At 35.3% G+C, this 20011-nt stretch overlaps 1 protein-coding gene across 8 annotated transcripts in view; it reads right to left on the reverse strand.

Annotated features, from left to right (window-relative positions):
• Window positions 1–9099: 9099 nt before the first annotated feature.
• MAP4K5 (mitogen-activated protein kinase kinase kinase kinase 5) overlaps window positions 9100–20011 on the reverse strand; it is a 222681-nt gene continuing 211769 nt past the window's right edge. For all 8 annotated transcript variants that reach the window (XM_074290745.1, XM_074290746.1, XM_074290744.1 and 5 more), the window contains 2 exons: window positions 17144–17199; window positions 9100–11241 (listed from right to left, as the gene is read on the reverse strand). In XM_074290745.1, coding sequence (XP_074146846.1) covers window positions 11154–11241; window positions 17144–17199 — 144 coding nt within the window. In that variant the 3' untranslated portion in view covers window positions 9100–11153. The remainder of the gene's footprint in view (window positions 11242–17143; window positions 17200–20011) is intronic.

The raw sequence follows: 20011 nt of genomic DNA on the forward strand, positions 1-20011 counted from the left end.
ACATTTTCTTTTCCTTCTATAGTTTTTTTTTCTTTTTTCCTAGACCTGATTTTCTTGTGCAACAACATAACTTTATAAATATATATACATGTTAGATTTAACATATATTTTAACATATTTAACATATATTGGACTACCTGCCATCTAGGGAAGGGGGTGGGAGTAAGGAGGGAAAGTATTTGGAGGAGAAAGTTTTGTAAGGATCAGTGTTGAAAAATACCCATATGTTTTGTAAATAAAAAGCTTTAATTAAAAAAAAAAAAAAAAAAAAAAAGGAAATCCCATATACAAGAAAAAGAAAGTTTTTAACAGGAGGTGTCCAACAAGAAAATAAGAGAAGGATCAGGGAATGATGCCCACAGGCAGGGAGGATATGTACACTAGGAAATTTGAGGGATGTGGCACTTCTCTGGTTCTCAGCTCTCCTTCACTTATGCCTAAATCTGTGCATATGTCCTTGGGGTATCCTCTGCTTCCTGATCCTTCTCCCTCAACTCTGGCTTTTTAGGTGGGAGAAGGAGCAGGAGGGACAGCAACACCATTGGGTTTTGCCCTCCTCTTATGTCCTGATAATAAGAGGCATTAGTTAAAGCAAGGGAGGAGGGACAGGATACATTTGAATTGGGAATAGAAGCATACCCTGTGATTGAAGAACCTGACCCTAATGGGCCTCCAACGTCAAATTAGAAGATACACTCCTTTTAAGGAGTTATCAAAGATCTGAAAAAGGCTTGCACCCTGTAAAGGTCTATTATTGTATTAGGATATTAGTAGTGAATTTGGCTTATGAAAGCCTAAACCCTAATGATTAGGAATCCATAGCAAAAACAGCACAAGCAGATTAAAGCCTTATTCTTTACCCAGTGCTTGTGGCTAGAATATTGTTAAAGTCCATTAAACAAGTAATACAATTATCTGGGAAAGGACTTAACAAGATATATACCTTTTATACCAATGTACAATTTTTTTTCTTTTTTTAAATTAATTTTTATAATTATAACATTTTTTTTGACAGTACATATGCATGGTAATTTTTTTTTTTTTTTTTACAACATTATCCCTTGTACTCCCTTCTGTTCTGAATTTTTCCCCTCCTTCCCTCCACCCCCTCCCCTAGATGGCAGGCATTCCCATACATATTAAATATCTTATAGTATATCCTAGGTACAATATATATGTGCAGAACTGAATTTTGTTGTTGTTATTGTTGCAAAGGAAGAATTGTATTCGGAAGGTAAAAGTAATCTGGGAAGAAAAAATAATAATAATAATAATGCTCACAGTTTACACTCATTTCCCAGTGTTCCTTTTCTGGATGTAGCTGATTCTGTCCATTGATCAACTGGAATTGGATTAGCTCTTCTCTATGTTGAAGATATCCACTTCCATGAGAATACATCCTCATACAGTATCATTGTTGAAGTGTATAATGATCTCTTAGTTCTGCTCGTTTCACTCAGCATCAGTTGATGTAAGTCTCTCCAAGCCTCTCTGTATTCATCCTGTGGTCATTTCTTACAGAACAATAATATTCCATAACATTCATATACCATAATTTACCCAACCATTCTCCAATTGATGGGCATCCATTCATTTTCCAGTTTCTAGCCACTATGAAAAGGGCTGCCACAAGCATTTTGACACATACAGGTCCCTTTCCCTTCTTTAGTATTTCCTTGGGATATAAGCCCAGTAGTAGTATGGCTGGGTCAAAGGGTATGCACATTTTGATAACTTTTTGAGCATAATTCCAGATTGCTCTCCAGAATGGTTGGATTCTTTCACAACTCCACCAACAATGCATCAGTGTCCCAGTTTTCCCACATCCCCTCCAACATTCACCGTTATTTGTTCCTGTCATCTTAGCCAATCTGACAGGTATGTAATGATATCTCAGAGTTGTCTTAATTTGCATTTCTCTGATCAATAGTGATTTGGAACACTCTTTCATATGAGTGGAAATAGTTTTAATTTCATCATCTGAAAATTGTCTGTTCATATCCTTTGACCACCAATGTACAAATTAATGTTTGCTTTGAAACCATCATCCCAGAGAGGCAAATTTTATTGACCAAAAGTTCCAAATTTTACACACGGGTCCCTCTTAAGGATAGTTTGTCTATTACTTAATTGGTCATGGGTTTTTGAAGAAAACGTTTCTAAGATCCCTCTTAAAGATCCAACCATCTTTACAGATGCATCCAAACATAACATTTTTGCTGTATATACTTCTGACTTAGCTTTAAAAAGAGTAGTCAGAACTTCTTTTCAGTCTGCTCAGCAGAATGACTTGTATGCAATTATGCTATTTCTCCCAGAAGATGTAAATATAATATCTGATTTTTTAAAATTTTTTATTATATATATATATATTTTTTTATAATATTATCCCTTGTATTCATTTTTCCAAATTACCCCCCCTCCCTCTATTCCCTCCCCCCGATGACAGGCAATCCCATACATTTTACATGTGTTACAATATAGTCTAGGTACAATACATGTGTGTGAATATCATTTTCTTGTTGCACAATAAACATTAGAATCCGAAGGTACATGCAACCTGGGCAGACAGATATTAGTGCTAACAATTTACATTCACTTCCCAGTGTTTCTTCTCTGGGTGTAGCTACCTCTGTCCATCATTGATCAACTGGAAGTGAGTTGGATCTTCTTTATGTTGAAGATTTCCACTTCCATCAGAATACATCCTCATACAGTATTGTTGTTGAAGTGTACAGTGATCTTCTGGTTCTGCTCATTTCACTCAGCATCAGTTGATTTAAGTCTCTCCAGGCCTCTCTGTATTCCTCCTGCTGGTCATTTCTTATAGAGCAATAATATTCCATAACCTTCATATACCACAATTTACCCAACCATTCTCCAACTGATGGACATCCATTCATCTTCCAGTTTCTAGCTACAACAAAAAGAGCTGCCACAAACATTTTGGCACATATCTGATTTTTAACATAAAGGAGGATTTCTAACAAGTTTTAAGGAACTTCAGGAGAAAGTGAGAAACCACTGAGTTAAGTATTACCTTTTGAAAGTCCCCTCTCATGATGGTTTTCCAGGACCTATTTCTTATGGAAACTTGAAGGCAGATCAGATCGCCTTCTCACCATGTACATCAAGACTCCCCTATTTTAGGCTGCCCAAGAATCTCATTCTAAATATCATCCAGCTGCACAAGCTTTATGTCTTGGGATAATAAAAGAGGAAGCTAGGAGTATAGTAAAAGCCTGTATAACTTGCCTTCCTTTCCATGCTCCTACCTTCCCTCTAGGGAAGAATCCTCATGGTTTAAGGCCTAATGAAATTTGGCAGATGGATGTGACCCACTGTAAATCTTTCGGCCATCTGTTGTTTATCCAAGTTGTTTATCATGGCCATCTTCTCAGAATTTACTTTTGCAGTACTAGTGGCAAAAGAGATGGCCCAGGTAGTCACTGAATTCCTTACATAGGCCTTTGCAGTTATGTGTGTGCCACAAGCAATAAAAACAGATAATGGACCTGCATATACTTCTAACATTTTGCACACTTTTGTGCACAGTATCAGATTTCACACACCACTGGCATGCCCTTCAATCTTCACGGATAGGCAATAGTAGAGAGGAGGAACAATATCAAGATGCTGCTCCAAAAACAAGAGGGGGAACCATAGGTAACCCTAGAGAACTTCTAAACTTAATTCTTCATACTATTAATCTTTTTGTTTTTGGTAAATATTCATTGACTCCAGCAGACAGGTTTCATAACCTGCTGGAAGGGCAGTATCCAGCATGAGCAGTTCTACTATCTTTAGATAATTGCCAGGTGATGTGAAGAAATACAGAAAGAGGGTAATGGAAGGGAACTGACAGACTAACTGCTTGGGCCAGAGGGTTTGCTTGTGTGAAGAAGGAATGGTGCTGATGCACCATATCTGCCATTGGAGAGAGACAGAAAAAGAGAAAAAAAGAAAAAGAGAAGACCCTAGGAAAAAAGATGACCCAGGAAACATTGGGTGGTTCCATATCTAACTATGTCAGCCACTGAAAGAATATGGCTGTTAGCCCTATGCATAGGGCAATTAACTAATGACTATAAAAATAATTGCTAATGAGACTGATGCAGAATTTCAAAACCTGCAGGAATCATTGGATTCCCTGGCACGTGAAGTGATGGATAATAGGTTGGCTTTGGACTATCTTTTGGCTGCTGAAGGAAATATATGTGTGGTGTTATTTTCTATACTTTTCTTCTATACTTTTCTTCATCATGTCTTTTATAATATCTTGTTTATTCACCTTGCTTGTTATATTAATACTTGCCTGCTGAATCTTATTTTATGGATTTATCCACTGATGTATACCTGCTTCAGTTAAAATAAAAGAAAACGGGAGATGTAATGACTGCAGATAGTAGGGAATGCCAGGCAAGATATGACCATTTGTCTTTTTTTTTTATAACTTTTATTTACAAGATATATGCATGAGTAATTTTTCATCACTGACAATTGCAAAACCTTTTGTTCCAAATTTTCCCCTCCTCCCCACTTCTCCCCTAGATGTCAGGTAGGCCAATACATGTTAAATATGTTAAAGTATATGTTAAATACAATATAATATACACATCCATACAGTTATTTTGCTGCACAAGAATTGGACTTTGAAATAATGCACAATTAACCTGTGAAGGAAATAAAAAATGCAGGCGAACAAAAATAGAGGGATTGGGAATGCTATGTAGTGGTTCATACTCATTTCCCAGAGTTCTTTTGCTGGGTGTAGCTGGTTCTATTCTTTATTGAACAAATGGAGCTGATTTGGTTCATCTCACTGTTGAAGAGAGCCATGTCTATCAGAATTGATCATCATATAGTATTGTTGTTTAAGTATATAATGATCTCCTGGTCCTGTTCATTTCACTCAGCATCAATTCATATAAGTCTCTTCAGGGCTTTTTGAAATCATTCTGCTGAAGACCATTTAGTCTTAAAGGAACTTTGCTGACATTTCTGGTTTGGTTCCCCATCTCCCCTAGGGGTGTCTCAGCCTTCCTGAGAAGTATGGGGAGGGCTAACAACCTGTATTGTAATTAAATCAAAGTTGTACTAAAGTGGCAAAGAGACATCTGCACACAATAGCAAGTTATTTACGTGGTCTCACATGTGCACTGTGCTATAGTTATGTAAGTGTATTAGGGTATATAAGATTGAGAAAATTTTGAATAAACAGACTTCTGTTTGACCAACTTGTAAGTTCTGCCCCTTCATTTCCCACCTATGATCAGGATTCGGGTTAGTACCAAAATCCTGTGAGCAGGTCCAGACAGAATATTTCCATTTTGATGAAATCTTCTGTTGTGTCAGGACTAGCTCTCTGGAGGATCTCAGTACCAGCCCAAGATCTTGGCCTTGGTCCTTAGAAGTGAAGAGGCAGGACTCACGTGGATGGTCAAACATGGAGTCCATTTATTCCAAATTCTTTCAGCCTTATATATCCTTACATAACTACAGCATACTATGCATTCACTACCTATACACTGTGCATGTGCAACCACATAAACAACTTGCTATTGTATGTAGATGATTTGTCACTTGATGTCACAACACAGGTTGTCACTGCCTCCTGACTTCTCAGGAAGGCTGAGAGCCCTTAGGAGAAAAGGGGAATCAAACAAGACATTGTCATCAAGTTCCCTCTGGGCTAAAGGGTCTTATATCTCACCCAGAGTTCCTCCACTATCTATGGCCTTCTACAATCTTCAATGTTAGGTGTGGTTAGCAGAGGTATTGATAAAAATTAGTCCTCAAGGCAGGCAGGGAGAAGCCACAGGCAGAGATCAGTTTAGCTTACCATGGTTTCAAGCTCTGGGGAGGTCTTCCAGTCTGAAATCAAAGTGTGTCAAACTCGTGAGACCCACCCTCTGTAGAGGTTTCAAGCAGTGTCATTATAGGCCATCCCATGTCTGCTGCCTTCCTATGGATCAATTTGCCATAGCAAACTGCCTCATGGTGTCTTTCCCCTTCCTTTTCCCTCATGCATATGGTATCTCTCCTAACTCCACTATGCTTCTCAACCTCACTTCCCCTCCTTACAGCTAAGAAACTCTTTTAGAGTGCTAAACCACATCATTTTTACTTGAATTCTAACATCTGCCCTCCTATTCAATTTGTTTTCATTTATTCCATAACTTCTCTGGGTACATGTTCTTTATTTCACTTAATGTCACTAGATTTAGAATTCTGTACACAGAGACACAAGTCTCTCTCAGAAGTAGTGTCTTGGGGCAGCTGGGTGGTGCAGTGGATAGAGCACCAGTCCTAAAGTCAGGAGGATCTGAGTTCAAATCTGGCTTCAGACACTTAACACTTCCTAGTTGTGTGACCCTAGCCAAGTCACTTAACCCCAATTGTCTCAGCAAAAAATCTCACTTAAGAGGTCAGAGTAGTAATTCCTAGCTTAAAATAAACATGTGACAAATTCACAATGGCCATTTTCTTTGCCAAAAGGTAGGTTTATTTAGAAGAGATCATAGACAAAATGAAGAGGCAAAATAGGTGGCAGGAATGGCAAATATGAAATAGAACTAGGAGAGCAATAGGGTTATCATTATCAAGGTAAGTAGTTTGGAAGAATTTATTAAAGGAATATGCCATGAGGTAGGAGTATGTTACTGACTGGCAGATTTAATCCATAGAAGAGTTTAGCAGACTAACCCGTTAGCTATAAAAAGAAAAAAATGACATTAAAGGAAAGATAGTGAGAGAGAGATAAAGACAGACAGAGAACCTCATAGTGGGACTTAGCAAAGATCTTCATCATGGTTATATCTTTTATAAGGCAAACACAACCTTGGGGGTTTCTCAGGGGAAGTACCAGGAAGAATTTGGTAGCTCAGAGGGAGGGATCAGGAGTCAGATGGAATGCACCTGGCAGAAGAGGTCTCAGAATTGTCTAAAGATATGCTAATGTCTTAAAGGTTGTTTAAAGATTACCACTGGTTTGAAGGACAGACAATGGAGACTGATAAAGAGTTTCTTTCTTACAAATCACTATATAAACAGGATAGACTGGGACTTAGTTATGTCTGATAATAGCTTTTCCTGACAAAGGAAGAGAATAAATAAGCTTAAAGTCCATTATCACCATGAAGGTATAGTTTTCTCTAAGAAGTCCTTAATACCCTAAGATTAAACCCATGGAAAGTTCTATTGTTACAGAACATCCCCACTCCTATCCCGCCCCCAAGAATGTTCTTCAGTGAGCTTCCTTCTCATCATTGGGTTAGGATTTCCTTTTTTCAGTCTCTTCACCTCTTCTTACTCTGAGATTATAGGACTTAATTTTTCCTTCATTGCTTTTTATCTTTATCTTTAGTCCACACCATTGCAAACCATGGGATTTAGTGACCTATTTTTATTTCATATTTGTCTTTTTCTGTATAGTGATTCAGTGACAGAAATAACCCTGACAACATCCATACAGGAACAGGTATGTAAGTGATGTTGGCCAGTGATATCAATTGAAAAGCTTTCCCGACAAGCTGTGTGGAGTGGAGTGCAGTATTTTACTTGCTTTCAATGCAGTATGTTTCCTTTATAGGTGTCTATTAGGAAATCAGGGGTACACAGAGGTTCTCATTATGACCAGATACTTCCTCCTCAGCAGGAAACCACTTAAGAGTAATCACTGAGAAAGGTAACAAATCAACCACATACAAATGCCTTTTTTTCTTAAAAAAAAAAAAAAAAGCTTGAGTCAGCTTATGAGGGATCTGAAGCTTTGGAGTGCTCAATTATACTTAAAAAAACAATGAATTTGCCCCCATGGCACACTGTCTCACTACCTTGGTTTTCAGTCTTACAGTTTTACATAACTGAAAAGGAACCTGAGAAATATAAATATGTAGTCACAAAAAATTGGGGATAGGGAGGAGCATTCACTGAGATCTGAACCAGCATCAAACAGAGGAGACTCAGCTACTACAAGGGGACACACTCAGAATTCTAAGTAGAATTGGTGAATTTTTGCCAATTCTTGCCTAAAGGGTTTTTTTTTTTTTTTTTTAAAGCGCTAAAGGCCATTTTTGAAAACAAGATAGCACTTCATTGAACAAAGTTAACATCCAACTGAGCTTGGAGTTAGGAGGTGTCTTTAGCAGTTCATGGAAAAATCAGCTCAGGGAGTCAAATGGATCAACCCATTCAGCAGAATGTTATCTCTGGTAAGAAGTCAACCCAGTGCCTGTGCAATCTGCCCAGTTCAACTTGCAGTAGAGATGCCATCACTGTAAAAGACAAAGTCCAGCTGATGGGAAACCAGGCCAACTTATCCACCATTGACACAACTCACCACAATTAATTTCATCAATACTCCCTGGGGAAAGGGTACATGCAGGTGTTGCAAGTCATGAGTAATGAGTTGCCATGGCCATTAATCTTTCCTACATATAGATTATTATTGTACTATACAAGTTTCTGCCAACATGAACCCTGTCTTTACATCTGTGGAAGAGTCTTAACCAAGTTTTTTTTTTTTTTTTTTTTTTTAATGCTTTGTAACTAACTTAAGCCATTTGAATAAATATCCTTTTTAAATACTAATAGAATCTACTGGATGTTTGGGTGATAGAAAAAGTTATTCACAGGATTATTCCTGGAACCTGATGTAACTGTTGCCCCTTTGGAAACTCAACCAACCAGAGTTCAAACTGGGGCTATGAACTCAAAGGGGATACTATACAAACTTCAGCTAATTTCCTTTCTCTTCCCAATATGACCCTGCAGAATTATTTAAAAGACTTAGATAGATGTCTTTAACTTAAACATACAGTATGCAAATGAAAGAGTTTGATATGGGAAAAAAGCATTATAGTAGTATTAGCAGAACTGGGTTTGAGACTCAGCATTTATTTGGTCTATTAAAAGTTTCAGCCTCATTGGTAAAGTGGGGATAAAATTACCAAAGAATGTTACAGATGGAAAAAACTTTAAAGATCATCACATTCAATCCTTATTTCAGTTGGTCAAGCAATATGCATTTACTGAGTGCCTACCAGTGCTCCTAGTTAAATACTAGAAAAACAAAGAAAAGCAAAAATAGTCCCCAACTTTAAGGAGCTAACATTTTAATGAGAAAAAAACATGAACACAACTAAGTACTGTTGTAGTAGTGAGTAGGTGAAAGTTAACATAATAGAGAATATATATTTTGAAGGAATCCAGAAAAGTTAGGAGGCAGAAATAAGGAGGTAGGGGGGAAGGTGAGGAGAAGGAAAATTGCAAAGATGCATAGATGCAAATGTCATCCATTCTTAAAAAGAAAAAAATCTTCACTAGATACCACCACTTCCTTGAACTATTTTCTTCTCCCTTTTCCAAACAAATTCATAGAAAAGCTACCTATTCTTGTGGCTCCTGCTCCTCACCTTTTCTGATTTCTGACTTCACTGACATTATTTCTCCAAAACTTCCAATTATTTCTTAATTCCCAAAGTGACAGTTTTTCTCCCTTCCATCTCATTAGGCTTGGCTTTGACAGGGAATGAATGGGATGGAGTGAATGAGGTTCTTGGCTGTTTCAACATCTTTGGTCAATTACTTCTTTATAATATCATTCCTGTGGAATCAACAGGATTCTTCTGATAAGGCAAATTCACCAAACATGTTTTTGGTGGAATCAATGAGCAAGGTCATATGGGGGATCTTGTATACCTCTTAAGGTTGATGCCATTTAATGCCTCACATATTTCTGGGCCACAGCATCAGTATCATGATAGCACCCTTTAGTGCAATTATGATAGTCTTTACTGTCGAACTCTGCAATTGGGGAAAGTTCAAGTAAATGTGAACAACTCCAGCATATTTTTCTGAGAAAATTTTTATAGGCTAATTTAGGTCAAAGAATACCTAGTTTATTTTAGAAAAAAAAAATATATATTAATATAGTATGTAACAGTATCAATGCCAAGTAAATTCATGCAGACAACTGGAACCAATATGACTTTAATGTGACATAATAAGATGGTAGAGGGAAATTTTTAAAAGAATGACTAAGTTTAATTATTTTTAGAATACTAATTCTTATAATATGTATTTCTGCTATCCCATCAGGAATTATCTTTGACTTAAAGGCATTTTTTCTTCTTTACATTATCCCAAGTGAATAACCACGAATAATTGAAAAACCCAAGATACATGTATAGTTACTTTATAGGTATTTTTTCTGGCATAGTATAAAATATGTGTCATAAATAGTTAAATACTTTTCCTCCTAGATGTGCACAAAGATTAATGTCTCATGAGTTATTATCAATAATATAAAAAGGAATACTACTTTTCTTGTCAAGACACTTTCATGATACCATCATACATAGATAAACATGATTTTTTCTTATATTGCAATCATTATCATTATATTGCTATATGTACCCCACATTATTAGTTTGATGTATGAAGCTCCCTTTTAAGGCAATCTGTATGAAATTATATTACAAAATCGTTTTTGTTGTAAAAAATTTCAATTAAACAGGAAAAAACCCAACAAACTGATATGTGACCCATAACTCCTAAGAAAGCACTAAACCTAGAGGAAAAAACCCTTTCTTTATACAACTGTAAAAAAACCATTCTTTACTAAAAGTTAGATAGATACATTACACCATTCTAGCAGATTAATAAATATGAATTAAATATTCTATTTTACAAAAAAACATATAGAATGGTTGATGTAAAAGTAAAAAGACTAGGTGACAATTCTTACAAAATCATATTTGTTATGAAAGAATAAGTCCACGTTCAGATGAAACACTTGTCACTGCTAACACCACTCTAGAGAAAATTATGTGAGTTATTTTAAAATAATATGGCACCCTGGTTGCAAATATTATTATTTTTAAAAAATTGAGCTTCCAGGAACTAAGGGAAAGACTATTTGTCTCATAGCTTTATTAAGCAAACTTTATATAACCACCACATAGTGGCAAGAGAACTATAATAACTCTTTCCAGCTATAGAAAAGTACTGAATTCTACCCTAACATACAAATCATTGAGATGTTACCTACAAGAAAAAAAGAAAGAAATATTTCAATTTGTATTTCATTTTCTTGAAGGCATTTTTCATAGAGACCATTTTCATTTTCTTGGCATTTCTGTGGGTGTTACTCAGTAACTATTTTCATGGCCAGCCAAAATGTAGAGATTGCTGTGTGCTGTAAGATTTTCTGTTGGCCTACTTTCCAAAACGACAACCCTGCAATTAAACCAAACCAAAACAAAAGAACTGTTTAGAACACTGCACACATTGCACACTGTACCAGAATTTCATTTCATAGTTCACATTCTCATAAGATTACACAAAGAACATAGAAGTGGAATTATGTTTGGCTTTAAATTCAATTCCTGAAAAATTTTAAAATTCTTCATAAAGGAATTTGACAATATCTCACCTTAAAGAACCAGAAATCTTTGTTATATGGAATGGCTCTGGGAGGGACAAAGGAGGTAGGTATGAAGGGACAATTTTAGCCACTGCAAAACCAAAATATGTTAATAACATTTTTCTTTAAAAAAAAAAATCAGAAATAAGAGTTTGTTCATTCTTCAATAGAAAACTATTATTTTATATTTGTTTTTGAAATTTTAGTTCTAGGTTCTCTCCCTTATCCCAACCCACAGTTAAGAAACCACATGTAAAGCTATGCAAAACATTTACATAAAAGTCATGATGTGGAAGAAAACATAGATTTCTCATCCTAATGAAAAGAAAAACAAAATTTTAAAAAGAGTAAGAAAAACACAAGTCTATATTCAGACACAACTCAGTTCCTTCTCTGGATAGGATTTTTCATCATAAATCCTTCGGAGTAGTCATGAATCATTGTGCTGCTAAGAATAGCAAAGTCATTTACATCTGGTTATCCCAGAACACTACTATTGTAGACAGTATATTTCACTTTACTTGAGTTCATAGAGGATTTTCCAGGTGTTTTTCCCCCACTGAGAGCATCCTGCTCATCACTTCCCTAGAACAACAATATTCCATCACAAACACATACCACACTTTATTGAGTCATTCCCCAATTGATGGGCATCCCCTCAATTTCCTTTTTTTTTTGCCCTGAGAAAAGAGCTGCTATAATTTTTGTACCTAAAAGTCATTTTCCTTTTTTTTTTTTTTTTTTTTTTTTTTAAATCTTTTTTGGAATTCATGCCTAGTACTGATATTGTTAGGTCAAAGAATATGCATGAATTTATAGCTCTTTGGGCACACATTCTTTAACAGAAACAAATACCTAGCTAGGAAAATCAGTGAAAGAAGCTCAATTCATGCCAACTTAGACTAGTTCTGAAGGTAGTGGGAAAACAGTAGCGCCCTCACCTTTCTCTCTAGGGTATATGTAAGCAAGATCAACTATGGACCATAACAGAATAGTTTTTTTGAGGAAGAGGTTTAAGAAATATGGAAGATTAAATCTGACCATCACTGAAATTATAATATGAAACAAAACACAATTCACATTTACATAGATAGTACATTCTGAGTTGGAAAGGGCTTTAAAAGTCATGTAGTTTATAAAACTAAATCTTAAAGAAAAGTCCAACAGCATATTTAGCACATGTATAACTATTAAGCATAACTAGTAAGGACTCGAGCAAAACTTCCATTCTGTTAACAAAAGTCCTTTAATTCCAACTTCTTCCTTTCTTCCTTTTACCCTTTAATACTCATGGAAACTTTACCTCTGCCTAACCACTCTCTCCAGGAGAGGCTGGTTTTCCTCTTCTGTCACAGCTTAAGAGGGGACCAAGATGACTAAGCAAACTGCTGGCTCCTTCAAGGATCCTTTTGGACTATATATCCTTCTGGTGCCACTACTTTCCTCTGTTCTCATTAAATTCCCTCCATTCTTTGAGCAAGCTAGTCCTAATCCTCTTCATTATTCATTACTAGTTTCTGAGTCAGTATTTTCCTTACTCAAACGCCTGGCTTTCTTCAGTACTTGGCTCAGTATTTCTTTCCATTTTTATACCCTAGTCTCATACTGGAAAAATTTCAATATTCCTATTGATATGTCCGCTGCATGTCTCAGATTTGAGGCATCAACCTGCTTAATTTCCATGATCTTTATTGTTTCAGGGAAGTCACATCTTTGATCTCATCATCACAGTAACTATCTTACTTCAATGCTCTCAAATTGTAAAATTCCATTCTCTGCTCATAATCTGCTGCCCTCCCAATTTCTCCCTTTGTCATTCTCCCTATATTTGTTAATAATTATCATTACCTTATGTTGTCCTATTCTAATCACCTATGCTCTGGCCTCACACAGTACTTTCTACAGGTTTTGTTTTCCCTTATATTGACTTTTGCTGTTCTTTCAGGCATCCCAGTTTACATTTTCCTCTGTGTTGTTTTACAAATAAGCTTGTATGCTAAAATGGGGTTGTTACTGATTATCAGGTTTCTTTGGTTGGCAAGGAGATTACATTTGCAAGGGTTTTTTAGGCTTTTTTAGTCTTCTCATTATGGCCTTCCAAAGAACTACATTTGAGGAGTAGGAAGTGACCTCAGAGACCATTTAGTTCTATTCATACACAAAAAGAATTCCCACAGTAACATATCTGACAAATCTGATATCTGCTTCAAATCTAAGAAGGGAGAATAATCATCTCTCAAGGGAAGCAATAGGTATTTTTGAGAGCTATGCTCCTCTTTGCAGTTTCTATCCATCGCTCTGATTTTTGACTTCCATAGCCAAATAGAACAAGTCTAATCATTCCTCTAGTAAATAGCCCTTGAAATATTTGAAGACAGTTAAAGGCCTCACAAGGATTATGTGACATGGTCTCAGGGACCTGGTTGCCTTCCACTGGACATGCTCCAGGTAAGCAGAACTGAATATAACATTCCAGATAGAGCTGATAAGAGCAGAGTAAATCAAATTATTGTTTGTCTAATCCTGGAAGCTATATCCCACTCAATATAGCTCAAGATTATAATAGCTTTTTTTGACTAGGACATTATATTACTTACTCATATGGGGTTTGCAGTCCATTAACCTCATCCTCAACATCTTTTCAGAACAAGTGCTGCCTACCCATGTTATACTTTAACCTTTCGTTGGTGAAGCTGAATTTTTAATATCCCAATGCAAAACTTTACATGTATCTTTACTGAATTTCATTTTATTAAACTTAGCCCAATGTAGCATGTAAAAAACTTTTTTGGATTTGAACCATCTAACTATAACAAATGTCCAATCCAAATCTCTCCATCTTCTCCATAAAAATAGTAAAGATAACTTTGCAAATTTCTCTAAGAAATATTGATAACAGTTAATGTTTTTATTCTTATCCAATTCTTACTTTTAGGAATCAACCTCTTATTTAAAAAAGATGACTTGGCATTGTTGTAATTGCATGAAATAATTTCTTTTCTTCTAGCTTAATGCTAATTTTTAGCTTTACAGTCAAGTTTGCTGACCTACTGCACAAAGGAAGCTAATTCTTACATGATTCACATATGAAATATTTTCCATATTGTAAGGATGCAGTCCCCGCAAAACAAGAGAAGGGAATCGTAAGAGCCCTTTAAATGGGCGGCGCCACAGTGCATCGGGAGATTGAGGCTCGGAAGTAATTTCTATGGATATTAGGACTGCCTTGTAGGTGGGATCTTGGCCATGTTGAGATAGCTTCCTAATGGGTGACTCTCCCGCTAATTGGCTGTGTGTGTGACCTCACAGGCCCTTTATAAGCCCACTGCAGGCAGCAGTCGCTCTCTTTAACCTGGTGCTCTTCACCCTGGCTCCCTAGCCTGGGTGGCCAAGCCAAGATGGGTAGCAAAAAGAGGTAAGGATTTTGGTAGTGAACACGTGGGCCTTCTGACCACGTGTTCACTAGGGAACCAACAAGTCAGGGCATCCGTCAGGGCATTATGTGAGTAGGTCTAATAAAGGCTTTTAAGTTTACATGTGGCTGTTCTTGAGCGCACTACTGGTTATTAAGCTATAGATTCAAGAGATTGTGGCCAGAGACCTTTGAAGGCCTCAGAGGAGGCGAGTCGGGTAGAGTTGACACTGCAAAGGACAGTGGTCAAAGGTACTCTGTTGGGCCTAGGACAGACTAGTAATTGTAACTGCCAGGAGGGCACGTTACACCATATGATATAGTAAATTTCATTTTTTGTGATGTAGTCTGGTACCTTTAATATTTTGGAAGAAAATATTCATAAAATACAGGAATGAGCTTCTGAGTAATTAACAAGGTTTGAATATCTTATTTCTTTATCCCACACTATATTTTGTTATCCTTCCCTGTATCACCTTCACAATGAAATTGGATATCAAAATTTATGCTGAATAGATATGCAGATCTTGTAATGGTCTTTATTTAATTTCTTTGTCATTTTTTGCAATGGTTACTGGTTAAAAAGGTCACATTTATTTTTATCATAGTCCTGCTTATACTCATCATCAGTATTTTAAGAACAACTACCTTATGTAAAGATTTTTCTTATTGTTTAGGGAAACAGTGAGTCCATATATTCTCTACCATTTATAATCTGTGTGATTGTGTGCAAGTTATTTTAACTTTATGGGGCTCAGTTCCCTCATATGTTAAAATAGAAATGATGACAAGATAATCTTTTAATGTCCTGATTGCCTTTACATCTTTCTCATGAACTCCTTTATTTGCCTAAAAGAGAAAAACCTGTGAGCCATCCATTTAGCTGTACCTTTTACATCTTCTCATTTCATGTTAATATTTATGTGGTTTATTTTTTTCTAGGATCTATTAATTTACTGGTTTTTCAGAAAATATTTCATAGTTAAGGTACTAATAATTAAACTTTTATATATAAACTGTCTAAAAATGGTATGCCCCTTTTTTTCATGACTGTCACTTCAAGAATACAAAGGAGTGCATAAGATTGAAGTATTATTTTTGATTTTTTTTGTATCTTTGCCCCCAAATTTATCATCTAGTGGTAAACCTGCTTATTTTGATCTCTATATTTAATCTGTTATTAGGACTATCAACATAAAAATTTAAATTGAAAATCACTCACTGAGCAATGCTAAGATAGATAATGGGTATAAATTTGCTCTAATAAAATACAGCATATGACTTTTATAGGAGAAGCGGTGTAAAAGCATTTCAGGACTATCTATAACTAGAAGAACTATACTGGTTTTGTATCATGTATCAAAAAATGAAATTTTATATTGGGGGCAGCTAGGTGGCACAGTGGATAGAAAATCGTCCCTGAGGTCAGGATGACCTGAGTTCAAATTTGGCCTCAGACACTTAACACTTTCCTAGCTGTGTGACCCTGGGCAAGTCACTTAATCCCAATTGCCTCAGAAAAAAAAAAAGAAAAAGAGAGAGTATATAGATGACATCCCAAGATAGTAAATGATCAAGAGGTAGTTCTGTAGTATGTTAAATAAATTTCTTATAACATTTATGGAAATACCTAGGTTAAAATTCACATGAGATAGCATAAAGGAAGAAGGGATAGCAACTGGCTGTCAATTGCATCAGAATATGAAATTTCAATTAAAGGAAAAACCTGTATTTTTTTTTTTTTTTGAATTACATGAAGAGTCAGATGAAATTAAATCAAAGGCCTGTACAAAGGTTGTTTTTTTTTAATTGATTGTATTTGGTCAATAAATACTATTATATCCTACATGGAATAGGTTACTTTTATGGTAGGCAAGCAAGAAACATGTAGTCCAGTCTGAGAGAAGGGAAAGACAACTTTGAGGAATGGTACATTTTTGCATGTTATCTTTAATTTTCTCCACAAAGAGAACTAAGTGTCCTTAAAGAAGACTGAGAAAAGAAAGAATATGGTATTCCTTTTCATGGATGTGTAAATGCTGAGAAAACAATCTGAAATATTTTAGAGCAATTAAAGGGTCTGGTATTCTTCAAAGATATGTGCCTTAGTTTTAACTTTGAACCAACATGATTAACATTCTTTAGAAATAGCTATACTAGTTACACCAGTAAGAGATCTCTAAACTGACTGATTAAATCAAGAAAATTAGAAATTTCCTGAAAAAGCTGAGTATATCATGGATTCTGCTTTTAGCATTTGCAATCCTTTAATTAAAACAAACAAACAAACAACTAGTTATTACCTGTCAGAGCCTAGCAAACGGAAAACTCTAGTTTCATCTGAGATCTCCTGGGTAACCTAAAAAACATTAATAGTGACAGATTAGATAGCATGTCAAATAACAAATATAAAATTTCTTCTCATGTAGCATAAAATACAGTAAATACATTTTCACAACAATAAGCATTTATTTAAGGCAACTATCCTTTCAAATCCATCAGCATTTACTAAAAGCCCAGCTACGGGCTGTGAGAAATAGAAGACATACATAAGACATGGTCTCTGCTCTCAAGAAGTTTATAGTCTTATTGGAGAGAGAAGAGAAACAAAACAATTAGCAATGAATACAGGAACATATATCAAGTTTTGTAGAGCATATTATAAGCAGTTCAGAAAAGTAGAAACCATTAATTCTACATATGTATTGTACTTTCTTACACTTTTTTGAGAATATGTCCCATTAACAACCCTCTTATAGTTTCATTCATTTCTGCGCTGTCTATAACCATACTCAAATACCCTCTATTCTAAACAAAAAAAAAATTAAATCACCCTGCTTTCACTGTTAAAACTTCAAAAGATTTGTCTATATCATCTCCAATTCTTGATTATTTCACTTTGTGGTTTTAAAATGTGGTTTTTTTTCTTAATTTCCTTTTTTTTTTTTGAGAGGAGAGACAATTGGGGTTAAGTAATTTACCCAAGGTTACACTGTATGTCAAATTCGAATTCAGGTCCTCTACTCCATCACTCTCCTATCAAGCTGTCCTGTTTTAGGTTTGTTTTTTCCTCTTTGGCAAGGCTGTTGGGGCAAAGAATATTATTCCCCAATCAACTTTTATCCCTTTTTAACCCTACTTAGTTGCACTGATTTTTGGGGAGGTGTGCAAGTCTTTCAAATTCATGTAATTTAAATTATCTATTTCATTTTGTGTTAAAAATTCCCACTACTCTAAGCTGCCTTTCAAATTTATTTTCTAAAGACTATTTAAGTACTGTCTTGGTGACAACATCTTTGGTCATAGCACCTTAGCAAATATATCAAAATATAAAATAGCTTCTGTCTTCTGAAAAGACTGTAGCAAAATGGCAGTAAAGATGGAAGAATACAGTAAGAATCATTTATATCATCTATAAACTTTTGTGTGGCTATTTGTACTCTAAAATGTGAATCCCTTGTTCAATAATCTAGACAAACTGGACATACTACTATAGGAACTAAATCATAACACTTGTGTTTGCTATAAAGGAAACTAGAATAAAGAAGGAAGTTTCATGTGAATGGAACTATAGTTCACAGATCCTTTATGCAGAGGAAAAGTAATTGGTGAATTGGCAAAACATAAATCACATAATTTCATGAAATATCTAGCAATTTTATATTACAATGCTCAATTATATGGCTTGATGTACTAACATAAAAATCCAATAATGAACAGATAGGGAAATTCTATGAAGAACTCATTAAGAGCCTCTAAAATCTTGAACTAAAATATTAAAAAAAAACCCTCAAACAAAAACTGAACTCATAATTCAGCATTTCTATACAAACAAATACACACACAAATTGTCCAGGAAACTGTGACTATTTCATACTGTTTGCTTTTCTTTTTCTTAAGCAAAATAAATTCTAAATATTACTTTTTTGTTTTGTTTTGTTTTTAGTTCTTTTCAAGTCAGTCAACAAGCTTTTATTAAATAATTACTACATCCTAAGCATCATCCTCAGTGTTGAGAATACAAAGAGAGGTACAAGCAGTTCCTGCTTTCATGGAGTTCACATTCTTATTGGGGAGTTATATACAAACAACTATATATACATAAGATATAATGGGGTAAATTGGTGATCATTTCAGAAGAAAGGCTCTAATATTAAGGAAAACCAGGAAAGACTTCCAGCAGAAGCTGAAACTTTTAAAAAGCCAGGGAAGCTAGAAAGCAAAGATAAAGAAGAAAAGCATTCTAGAGATGGGGGATCAATCAGTAAAAATGCACGATTGTAAACAGAAATGTCTTATAAGAACAGTAAGGAGGCCAGTGTCATGGAATACTGAGTGTGATTTATTTCTATATTTAATCATTTGTCTTTTGTCTGTTTTAGGTAAGAGGTTCATCCACTATCCATTCATCCCACACCTTCTCCTCATGTTTGTGCGTTCTCTAACATACCCCAATTGTGAGAAACATGAAATTCCATATCCTGCTTTGTCCTTTTTACTCTACTATATTCCTTTTCCCATTTTAACTTCCTCAGAAAAGAATTAATCTACTACAATTCTTTTGATTTCTTTATTTAATCCTTTTTGAATTACTTTTTGAAGACATTAAAGGATACTTGTTTCTTCTCATTCTTGAATGTTACTGCTACATCATTATTCTGTTCTAATTACTTAAAATCCATTTATCTGTCTTTTGACAGTTTTATCTTTCTAGTTCAAGGTTCTTAGTTAGCTCTGTTCTTTTCTTTTGTGTGTGTGTGTATAATTTTTTTCCAGTAAAACAATTTTTAACATTTGTTTGTAAAACTTTTGAGTTCCAGATTCTTTACCTTCCTCCCTCTTCATCCCACCCCCTCATTTAGAGGATACATCTTAAGTTGTGCAAAACATTTCCATACAAGTCATGCTGTGAAAAGAAAAGATTTCTACTCCCTCACTCTCCCCAAAAAAACAAAAGAAAAATAAATTAAAAAAAAAAGTATGCTTCAATTTGTATTCAGACAGTCAGTTCCTTCTCTGAGTATGGCTAGTATTTTTCATCTTAAGTCCTTCAGAGTAGTTTTGGATCATTGTACTGCTGAGAATAGCAAAGACATTCATAGATGACTATCCTATAACATTGCTATTTACTTTGTGTATAGTACATTCCATTTTGTATTAACTCATGGAGG

The sequence above is a fragment of the Sminthopsis crassicaudata genome, chromosome 2 (genome assembly GCF_048593235.1).
Source record: "Sminthopsis crassicaudata isolate SCR6 chromosome 2, ASM4859323v1, whole genome shotgun sequence".
NCBI lineage: Eukaryota > Metazoa > Chordata > Mammalia > Dasyuromorphia > Dasyuridae > Sminthopsis > Sminthopsis crassicaudata.